Source organism: Hypomesus transpacificus, unplaced genomic scaffold (genome assembly GCF_021917145.1).
Source record: "Hypomesus transpacificus isolate Combined female unplaced genomic scaffold, fHypTra1 scaffold_61, whole genome shotgun sequence".
Taxonomy (NCBI): domain Eukaryota; kingdom Metazoa; phylum Chordata; class Actinopteri; order Osmeriformes; family Osmeridae; genus Hypomesus; species Hypomesus transpacificus.
The window spans coordinates 1,265,417-1,276,607 of record NW_025814034.1 but is presented as its reverse complement, the minus strand read 5'-3'; the positions used below and the strand labels follow the sequence as shown (position 1 = coordinate 1,276,607).

Below are 11,191 nucleotides of genomic sequence, written 5' to 3'. Positions count from 1 at the left end.
CACAATACTTCAGGAAACATTATGTTTATTGGAGACCACTTTTACAACCCAGTAGAACATGGTTGCACATAGCAGAACCCAGTAGAACATTGTATCACTGGTCTCCCTGGAGCAGCAGAAACCTCCACGGTCACAGATCAGGGGTCAAGGGTCAGGGGATCGGTCATGGGTCAAGGGTCAGATCACGCAAGCCCTTAACCTCTAACCCTGCCCTTTAACCTCTAACCATGCCCTTTAACCTCTAATCCTGCCTTTTAACCTCTAACCGTGCCCTTCAACCTCTAACCCTGCCCTTTAACCTCTAACCCTGCCCTTTAACATCAAACCCCGCCCTTCAACCTCAAACCCTGCCCTCTAATCTCTAACCCTGCCCTTTAACCTCTAACCGTGCCCTTTAACCTCTGACCCTGCCCTTTAATCTCTAACCCTGCCCTTTAACCTCTAACCCTGCCCTCTAACCCTGGTAGTTAGTATCATTCACATACAAAAAGATCAGACCAATCACCAGTCAGGGCTCATTGTCATGACACCCTGCTCACTTCGCTGTTGCACTCTGACCCCTGACCTGGAGGTGGTCCTAATTGGAATTTAGCACACAAGGAAGTAGGTAGTATACTAGATAGCACACTAGGATGTAGGTAGTACGCTAGCTAGTATGCTAGGTGGCACACTAGATAGTATGCTAGGTGGTATGCTAGGTAGTACACTAGCTAGTATGCTAGGTGGCACACTAGGTAGTATGCTAGGTGGTATGCTAGGTGGTACACTAGCTAGTATGCTAGGTGGCACACTAGGTAGTATGCTAGGTGGTATGCTAGGTGGCACACTAGGTAGTATGCTAGGTGGCACACTAGGTAGTATGCTAGGTGGTATGCTAGGTGGTACACTAGGTAGTATGCTAGGTGGTATGCTAGGTGGTACACTAGCTAGTATGCTAGGTGGTATGCTAGGTGGTATGCTAGGTAGTACACTAGCTAGTATGCTAGGTGGTATGCTAGGTGGCACACTAGGTAGTATGCTAGGTGGCACACTAGGTAGTATGCTAGGTGGTATGCTAGGTGGTACACTAGGTAGTATGCTAGGTGGTATGCTAGGTGGTACACTAGCTAGTATGCTAGGTGGTATGCTAGGTGGTATGCTAGGTAGTACACTAGCTAGTATGCTAGGTGGTATGCTAGGTGGTACACTAGGTAATATGCTTGGATGTATGCTAGGTCGTTCTCTAGGAAGTGGCAGTGAAGCACATGGGTAGCAGGAGGCCATGTGCAACTCCTCCTCAAATTACACATTAATCAAATGCACCCTCAGAGGCGCACCTGCTCCAGACTCACAGAAAGAACATGGCGTGTGTGTGAAGTATGGTGTGTGTGTATGGTGTGTGTGTGTGGTGTGTGTGTGTGTGTATGTGAGAGGATCAGAAGGCATGGTCTATGTTCCAGACGTCTCCGCTCAGGGCGTTAGCAGCCCCCTGCAGGGTCCAGGTGAAAAGAGCCAGTTGCCGTCGGAAACGTGCCTCGTCGAAGCGCTCAGGGTCGGAGGTCAGCAAGGCCAGGTGCTCGGTGAGCGCGCTCAGTGTGTGCTCGCCTCGGCCGTGCAGAACATGCCGGAACGGAGTCTCCACCGTCGACACGTACTGGGACAGGAAGTAGTATTCCACCTGGAACACAGATAGGAAGTAGTATTGTATCTGGAACACACAGACAAGAAGTATTCTATTTGGAACACACAGACAGGAAGTAGTATTCTATTTGGAACACACAGACAGGAAGTAGTATTCTATTTGGAACACACAGAGGAAGTATTCTATCTGGAGCACACAGACAGGAAGTAGTATTCTATCTGGAACACAAAAACAGGAAGTAGTATTCTATCTGGAACACACACAGACAGTATGAAAGTATGAGTGTGTCTGTGTATATGAGTGTATGAGTGTGTCTGAGTGTATGAGTGTCTGTGTGTCTGTGTGTCTGTGTGTATGAGTGTCTGTGTGTATGAGTGTCTGTGTGTATGAGTGTGTCTGTGTGTCTGTGTGTATGAGTGTCTGTGTGTATGAGTGTCTGTGTGTCTGTGTGTCTGAGTGTCTGTGTGTCTGTGTGTATGAGTGTGTATGAGTGTGTCTGTGTGTATGAGTGTCTGTGTGTCTGTGTGTCTGTGTGTCTGTGTGTATGAGTGTCTGTGTGTATGAGTGTCTGTGTGTCTGTGTGTCTGAGTGTCTGTGTGTCTGTGTGTCTGTGTGTATGATTGTGTATGAATGTCTGTGTGTCTGTGTGTCTGAGTGTCTGTGTGTCTGTGTGTCTGAGTGTCTGAGTGTCTGAGTGTCTGTGTGTCTGTGTGTCTGAGTGTCTGTGTGTCTGTGTGTCTGTGTGTCTGTGTGTATGAGTGTCTGTGTGTATGAGTGTCTGTGTGTCTGTGTGTATGAATGTGTATGAGTGTGTCTGTGTGTCTGTCTGTATGTGTGTCTGTGTGTATGTGTGTCTGTGTGTCTGTGGGCCTACTCTCATGATGCGGGTGTTGTGTATGCGTGTCATGGTCTCATCCTGCAGGTCACTGTTGATGATGGTCGTCTGCAGCCGCTCTGCTGCTCTGCTGTAGTCTCCCCTGGCACTGAACACCCACTGAGGAGAAAGGCCTCGCGCCTGCACACACACACACACAGTTTAGTATACCTGCATAAACAGTACAACCAACATTGAACATGAATATGTATGTGTGTGTATGAGGGTGTGTATGCGTGTGTGTGTATATGTGTGTGTGTGTGTATGGGTATGTGTATGAGTGTCTGTGTATGCGTGTGTGTATATGTGTGTGTGTGTATGAGTATGTGTGTATGAGTATGTGTATGAGTATGTGTGTGTGTGTATGAGTATGTGTATGAGTATGTGTGTATGCGTGTGTGTGTGTGTATGAGTGTGTATGAGTGTGTGTGTACCTGCAGCTCGGTGGAGTGTTTGTTGAGTTGGGCGCTGAACTGCAAGGCAGTGTGAGAGTAGGAAGTGATGCGTAGAGGCAGGATGTGGTCGTGAGCCAATCGCAGCACCATCAGCCCCACCAGTTGGCCTAGGCTCCGCCCCACCCCCCCCAGGCGCCCCCCCAGCACCTCCTGGAGGCGGCTGGGGCTGTCCAGCGGGGTGTTGACAAACGGGTAGGCCCGCTCCTACACACACACACTGGGGTTGGAGGGTGTCTAGCGAGGTTTAGAGGAGGTGATGGTTAGGGGGTGAGGGGTAGGGGGTGAGGGGTGAAGGTTAGGGGGTGAGGGGTAGGGGGTGAGGGGTGAAGGTTAGGGGGTGAGGGTTAGGGGGTGAGGGTTAGGGTTAGGGGGTGAAGGTTAGGGGGTGAGGATTACGGGGTGAGGGTTAGGGGGTTAGGGGGTTAGGGGTGAAGGTTAGGGGGTGAGGGGTGAAGGTTAGGTGGTGAGGGTTAAGGCGTGAGGGTTAGGGTTAGGGGGTGAGGGGTAGGGGGTGAGGGGTAGGGGGTGAGGGGTAGAGGGTGAGGGTTAGAGGGTGAGGGTTAGGGAGGTAGGGGGTGAGGGTTAGGGGGTGAAGGTTAGGGGGTTAGGGGATGAGGGTTAGGGGGTGAGGGTTAGGGGGTTAGTGGGTGAGGGGGTTAGGGGGTAAGGGTTAGGGGGTGAGGGGTAGGGCGTGAGGGGTAGGGGGTGAGGGGTAGGGCGTGAGGGGTAGGGCGTAAGGGATAGGGCGTGAGGGGTAGGGGGTGAGGGGTAGGGGGTGAGGGGGTGAGGGGTAGGGCGTGAGGGGTAGGCCGTGAGGGGTAGGAGTTTGGGGGGGTCAGAGTCTGACCTCTGTGAAGCGCAGCTCCATGGCTGGGACTCCAGCGAAGGCTGTGAAACTGTACGCTCCACTGTTCAGGTAGAGAGGCTTGATACTGGAGGAGAGGAGAAGGATGAGGAGAGGAGGAGAGGGATGAGAGGTCTGAGTTCAGGGTTGATGTCAGGTGTTCCAACCAAGGTTTGGGGTAGGGTTAGACTCACATCCTCCAGCTGCCTCCCTCCTTCTCTGCCTGGCTGTGGATGTTCTGGCCCACATGCTTAGGATGCTCCACCTGCACTCACACACACACAAACACACACACACACACAAGCACACATACAATTTTACTATGTGCATGTAGTTCCACTTCCCATGTAGTAAATACATGATAAACACACACAGACCTGTTTGATGGCTCCTTCTATCAGGTCCACTAGCAGAGGACTGGTGTAGGCAGACAGAATATCATCACCTTCAACAGGATTGGATGGGTGAATGTGATTGGATGAGAGAAGGAAAAGAGTCAACGTGATTGGATGAGAAGTAATTACCCATAATGCACTGGTCCAGGCTGAAGTATGCCACGGCTTTCAGATGCAGCATGGAGAGGTAACCCTGGCAACCACAGTGTCAGAGGTTAGAGACACGGAAAGAGAGAGAGAGGGAGGGAGAGAGAAAGAGAGGGAGAGAGGAGAGGAAAAGAGGTACAGAAAGAGAGGTAGAGAAAGAGAGATCTCACCTCTAACCATTCTGTAGCTCCTACGTGTCCAAACTCTCCAGCGTCCCAACTGACAAACAGAAGACTCCTCCTAGGGAAGAACCCTACACACACACACACACACCATAAACACACAAACACACCATAAACACACAGACATTACCATAAATACAACAGTGTTGTGGTTGTAGTGGTGAGGTTGTGGTGAGGTTTTAGTTGTTATGGTTACCGTTCTGCACCATGGAGGTGAAGGTGCGAGCGAGCTCCAGAAGCACAGCAGTCCCCACGCCGGCCTTCACCGCCCCCGGCCCCCACGCATCCCTCTGGGCCCCCATGATGATGTACTGGTCTGGTTTGCACATATGCACACACACACATTGCTTACACACACTGGTCTGGAGGAGGTTCCAGCCTGCCTCCTCCCCCCTACCTCCCCCTTCCTTCCCCCCTTCCCTCCCCTCACCTGGCTCCAGCCTGCCCTCCAGGGAGGCAAAGATGTTGTTGATGAGGACGGGTGCCATGTGGTTGTGCACCTCCATGCGCAGCCTGGAGCCAGGGGGGTGGGAGGTGAAGGAGGGGCCCAGTACACAGCTGACGTAGGCCAGCCGGCCCTGCCACCCTCGGGGGCATGCTGGGCCTGACAGCTGGCTGGGGGGTTTAAGGTTGGTCTGGGTTATGGTGTGTCTGGGGGGAGAGGGGTTAGTCTGGGGGGAGGGGTCAGTCTGGGGGGAAGGGTTACCTGAGCAGTTTGGAGGCCACGTTGGCACTGATTGGCTGTGCAGGGATGAGTGGCAGGCCTGAGGACTGGGTTGGCGGGAACTGGGTGTGGTTAAAGGAGGGGAAGCCTGGGGTGAACGGATCACCTGATCCCAGGTGCACCTGTGATTGGGTTAGGGTTAGTGCTGCCCTGTGATTGGGCACAACACAGGAGCACCTGTGATTGGGCACAACACAGGAGATGGTAGTGTTGTAATAAATACATGTTTGTATATTTTCACATAAACATGTTTAAAACAGTGTTCAGAGATAGCTATGTAGTTGTGATAGATGGTACATATGTGTTCAGAGATAGCTGTGTAGAGTGTTACATGCTACATATGTGTTCAGATATTTCTAGGTAGAGTGTACAGTTCCAGGTATATGTTCAGAGATGGCTGTGTTACATGTTATATACGTGTTCTGAGATGGCTGTGTTACATGTTATATACGTGTTCTGAAATGGCTATGTTACATGTTACATACGTGTTCAGAGATGGCTGTGTTACATGTTACATACTATTCAGAGATGGCTGTGTTACATGTTACAAACGTGTTCTGAGATGGATGTGTTACATGTTACATACGTGTTCAGAGATGGCTGTGTTACATGTTACATACATGTTCAGAGATGGCTGTGTTACATGTTACAAACGTGTTTTGAGATGGCTGTGTTACATGTTACATACGTGTTCAGAGATGGCTGTGTTACATGTTACATACGTGTTCAGAGATGGCTGTGTGACTGTTGAGGCCGAGCCTGCGCGGGTCTTGGGGGATGTCTGCGGGGTCGGGGTAGATGAGAGCGCCACCTCCTCCCGCTCGCTGGGCGTGCCACACCTTCTCCGCATAGCTGACCCCGCCCCCCACACGCATCACCACCACAGAGCCAGCCACAGACACCTTTGCCGAACGCAACCAATCAAAGTCCTCCTGCCGTCCATAGTTTGCGTAAACCACTCCCCCCTTCAGAGAGCACGGGACAGGCTTACACACATATACATGTGTACACACACATACGCACACACACATAAGCAGACATATACACACACACACATATACACACACATGCAAATGTATACACACAAACGTACATGCACATACACACATGTATGAACACACAGGGTATATGAGGGTATGTACCGTAGCAGTGCCTTTAGCACTGTATGCACAGTAGGCTGCGGGGTTCTCCAGAGGAATCTCCTCCAACATCTCCCCCTCCGAGTCCACCACCCATACACTGTTCTTCTGGGTCCTACACAGACACACACACACACTCTGAACACCTCCCTCTCCAAGTCCAGACTGTCATTCTGGGTCCTACTCACACACACACACCACACACACCACACACACATAGACCACACACAGACAGACCTGGAGGGGAACTGCAGCGTGGCGTAGTGGGAGTCAGTCCAGGTGTGATCCATGCGGAGCTGCCTGAACCTGTGCAGGATGTCAGCAGCCAGGAGAGTTCCTTCTGGAGACCCTGAGGGGTGACTAGCCCTGCTCACCCTCCTACACACACACCACACACACACAAACCATACACACACACCACACACACGCACCATACACACACGTTTGTATGTGAGTGTGTGTGTATGAGGGAGTGTGTGTGTGGTTGAGTGTGCATGTGTGTGTACCTCACAGTGTTCTCTATGTCATCATCCTGCAGGTATCTCTTCAGCATGTCTCTCAGGTCTCCCATGTGCATCTCACCTGGAGAGGTGGGGTTTGCCTTCGCCACGGCAACCGTCTCCCCCCGTGTACCACAGGGGCACGAGCTGCCAAACAATGCGTAGGCCAATAGGAAGGCTGCAGGGAGGGAATGTGTGTGAGGAAGTGAGTGTGTAAGTGAATGAATGTGTGTGTGTGAGTAAATGAGTGAATGTGTGGGTGTGTGAGTGTGTGTGTGAGTAAGTGAATGAGTGTGTGTGTGTGTGAGTAAATGAGTGAATGTGTGTGTGAGTGTGTGTGAGTGTGTGTGTGAGTGAGTAAGTGAATGAGTGTGTGTGTGTGTGTCTGAGAGTGAATGAGTGAGAGTGAATATGTAAGGGATAATGCCCGACGAGGTGTCCAATTTCACCTGATCATGGACGATGCGGAGGCTTGAACCGTCCGACGCGCAGCTTCCGCGGAGTCCATGATCAGCTGATATTGGACACCTCGAAGGGCATTATCCCACTTATACCATGGTCACTTGCCAACGATTTTTTTTTACAAACATTAATTTATGTTTTAAGGCGTTTTGCAATAGAAATCTAACGTTTTTCAACGTTAGCCAACTCTGATATTTCTAGTCCGCTCAGCTCATAGAACCAACACCAGCTTTCCCTTGGCTGAGCTATTAGCCCGAAAGCTAACGTTATGCTAGCAGGATTCAAAGGCTATAACATTGTGTACGGTTGACAAACAGTAAATATAATTTTACGATATGTTTGACAAGGAGATTTGCTAGCTAACTGGCCATGTCACTGTCCCAAAATCAATATTAAGATTTTCACGAAAGTATCGGCCGTATACTGTATAGGCTACAGTACGACTGCTGCCTGTGGAGCGAGTTCATAGCAAATAGATGTGACAAGACCGCATCAAAGTTGACATATTCTCCTAACAGTAATTAGAATTTGACAGTATATTTAACAACATGACTAGCCAGCTATCGAGCCATGTCATTGTCCCCAAGTAAAATCTAGATTTTTTTTAAGAAAACAATCGGTGTAGAGTTGAAACCATGTGTAGAGTTGGCCGCAGCCTGTCTGAAGTAGATTGACTAGCGAGGTGTATAGCGAATGGGATGTGAGATGAGCGGTTACGTGACACTGATCAGAAAGGTAACATTTTCAAACAAGTTAAAATAAATATTGAAGTCACTCATTGTTGTAAATTACAATTTAGCTTGTTAAAGTCTTTCAAAGTTGTAAATAGAGGCTTTGACTCCGTCACTGTTGTTATGGCTACTTATTTCAGACACTTTGTACAGGCTCATATACTATGTTTCCAGCGGAATAATTTAGAAAGGTGAAAAGACAGTTTTGCTGCAATGACGCAGTAGGTTATCACCCGATAATGGACACCCCTGCAGCCAATCAGAATCGAGTATTCACCCAGACCATGGTATAAGTGTGTGTGTGTGAGTGTGCGTGTGAGTGAATGAATAAGATAGAGAGTGAATATGTGCGTGTGAGTGAATAAATGAGTGAGAGTGAATATGTGTGTGAGTGTGTGCGTGAGTGTGAGTGTGCACCTGAGAGGAGAAGCAGCAGTCCAGCCAGACAGATGTACAGAACCTTCCAGTAACACTGTGGTTGTCGTAGCACCAGAGCTGTGATGCCACTGTTACGCCCCACCTCCTGACTCTCTGATTGGACAAGCTTCACCTCCACTGTCAGGGTCCCGCCCCCTTCATCGGCTTCAGCCCCGCCTCCTGACTGCACATGACAGACTGAGGAAGAGGAGGAGGAGGAGGAACAGGGGGAGGAAGAGGAGGAGGGCTGGAGCAAGCGATGGATAGTTGTTAGACCAATTTAGGCAATCTCTCCCCCTTCTCTCTCTGTCTTTCTCCCTCCCTCTCTCCTTCCGTCTCACTCTCTCCCTCCCTCTCTCCCTGTCCATCTTTCTCCCTCCCTCCCTCTCTCCTTCCTTCTCACTCTCTCCCTCCCTCTCTCCCTGTCCATCTTTCTCTCCCCCTCCCTCTCTCTTCTCTCTCTCCCTCCCTCTCTCTCCTCTCAATCTCTCCATCCCTCCCTCTCTCCCTCCTTACCTGGGTCAGTCGCATTCTGATGGAGTCCATGTTCTCACTATCCCCTCTGACACCACAATCAAATAGAGAGATGATACATTTCAGCATGATATTATAGTATAGTACATTATATTATAGTACAGTATAGCATAATATAGCAAAGCATAGTATAGCATAGCAATAGAATGTTGTATTGTACAGTCGAGCATATAACATTATAGGATCAGTTAGTAGTTGATTACAGTATACTGTAGTACAGTATATTGCTGTACATTATACTACAGTGCATTTATTACATGTATTCATTTAGCAGACACTTTTATCCAACGCGACTTCCAAGAGAGAGCTTTACAAAAGTGTATGGGTCAATGATCATGAACAACGAGATAGCCCCAAAAACATTGTTGGTAGTCAAAACATGAAGCATACATTTTGAAAGGCAAATAAGTGCCAAAGGGAAGAACTATAAGAGCATGTAGTTAAACAAGCTACAATTAAATAACATGAACCTCAAAAGTGCAAGAGTGTACCCGTAGGAAAGCAAGCAATAATAATATAATTCAAAGCGAGTACAACAAGTTAAATCAGTTACAACTAACCAACAAGAGCAACAAGTCCTTCAATATGAGTCATTGTTTTCCTGAAGGAAACTAACGTCAGGTCCAGCAACAGTATATTATTACAGTACAGAAAAATATAGTATTGTCGTTTTCATAGTGTTATATTATAGTATAGTGGTATGATAGTATCATATAGTTTAGATATTTGTCCGTGGGATGAAAGTAAATATCTGCAAAATAACTGTTAAAAAAGCTAGTTTTGATTAAGTGAAGTTATGTGTTTTAACCGAACATTTTCGTGAAAATGTTATTAATATTAGTAAAAAAATAAATTGTGTATTTTTAAGTAACAACATTTGGCTGTAATTCTTATGTAAAATTATTAATTTACAGTTTGCCATTGTCTTTCTATCTGTATTACAGTTTGCCATTGTCTTTCTATCTGTATTTCCTGTAATTCAGAAATACAGAATAAAAAACATGTATAATTTACAGAAAAAGTAAGTAAGTACTTACTTACTTACATCTGGCTCTCACTTGGCTGGGGTTCGCGTAAAATAAAAAAAGTGAGTTTTTTATTTATTTATTTTTTTACAGTGTATTGTTGCTTGCTTTTTCCACAGGTACACTCTTGCCCTTTTGAGGTTCTTGCTGTTTAATTGTAACTTGTCTAACTATATGCTCTTATTGTTCTTTCCTTTGGGACTTATTTGGTTTCACAATGTATGCTTCATGTTTGGCTACCCGCAATGTTTGGGGCTATCTCGTTGTTGATCAGTGATCTATGCACTTTTGTAAATCTCTCTCTTGGAAGTCGCTTTGGATAAAGGTGTCTGCTAAATGCGTAAATGTAAATGTAGGTAAAGAGACAGTACAGACCACAAAAGATCCATCCGTGCTGCTGGCTTTTAACTACTCTGTAAACACACACACTCAGTAAACACACACATCTGACTGACTTCATTAACCACTCAGTAAACACACACACACACAGTCACACAAACACCCACTCCCAGAACTCAGACATGACACACACAAATTTTTACACACCCCTGTATACATAGGCATGTACACAAACACAGATACATAACCTTTCCTTGCTCACGTCCTCACTCAAGTTCATACTCTGGTTGGTTGTCTTAGTTACTGACAAGTTACAGTAATACAGAAGAGAAGGTGAGAGGAGAGGAGGAGAGGAGGAGAGGAGGAGAGGAGGAGAGAAGAGAAGAAGAGGAGAGGAGAAGAGGAGGAGAGGAGAAGAGGGGGAGGGGAGAAGAGGAGGGGAGGGGAGGGGAGAGGAGGGGAAAAGAGGAGGAAGGGAGAGGTGGGGAAAGGAGGGGAGGGGAAAAGAGTAGAAGAGGAGTAGAAAGGAGAGGAATAGAGGAGGAGAGGAGAGCTAGGGAGAGGAGTTAGGGTTACTCACTCTGGGACTTCTGTTCTCTTATCCGTCTGTTATACACCGGTCTGTGCTGCATGTGTGTGTGTGTGTGTGTGTGTACATTGCACTAAAGTCCAAACTCTGTCACTCTCCGCCCCTCCAATTGTCACTTCAAGCACCTGACCCCCACTCTCTTTCTTCTCTCCCTCCCACCTCTTCTCTCTCCCCATCGCTCCCCCTCTTCCTCTCCCTCTCCCGGACTGTTGA

At 48.0% G+C, this 11,191-nt stretch overlaps 1 protein-coding gene across 1 annotated transcript; it reads right to left on the bottom strand.

The window, feature by feature from the left end:
• Positions 1-987: 987 nt before the first annotated feature.
• Positions 988-11,175, bottom strand: tfr2 (transferrin receptor 2). The gene is made up of 19 exons (XM_047017532.1): positions 10,970-11,175; positions 10,426-10,463; positions 9,008-9,053; positions 8,492-8,738; positions 6,888-7,059; positions 6,619-6,759; positions 6,385-6,496; positions 5,965-6,207; positions 5,225-5,364; positions 4,949-5,133; positions 4,715-4,834; positions 4,507-4,589; positions 4,319-4,382; positions 4,172-4,239; positions 3,989-4,059; positions 3,798-3,882; positions 2,930-3,154; positions 2,496-2,636; positions 988-1,657 (listed from the first exon to the last, which is right to left on the bottom strand). The coding sequence occupies exons 3-19, from the start codon at positions 9,035-9,037 to the stop codon at positions 1,415-1,417; spliced, it is 2,370 nt and encodes a 789-aa protein (XP_046873488.1). The 5' UTR covers positions 9,038-9,053; positions 10,426-10,463; positions 10,970-11,175; the 3' UTR covers positions 988-1,414.
• Between the last annotated feature and the right edge of the window lie 16 nt (positions 11,176-11,191).

Excerpts from the sequence above, each read along its gene's own strand:
- tfr2 (XM_047017532.1), bottom strand. The coding sequence starts at position 9,037 with ATGGACTCCATCAGAATGCGACTGACCCAG. Across the intron at positions 5,365-5,964 it reads ACACAGCCATCTCTGAACAC|GTGCACCTGGGATCAGGTGA; the intron begins GTATGTAACATG and ends ACCCAATCACAG. Across the intron at positions 3,883-3,988 it reads GAGGGAGGCAGCTGGAGGAT|TATCAAGCCTCTCTACCTGA; the intron begins GTGAGTCTAACC and ends CCTCTCCTCCAG.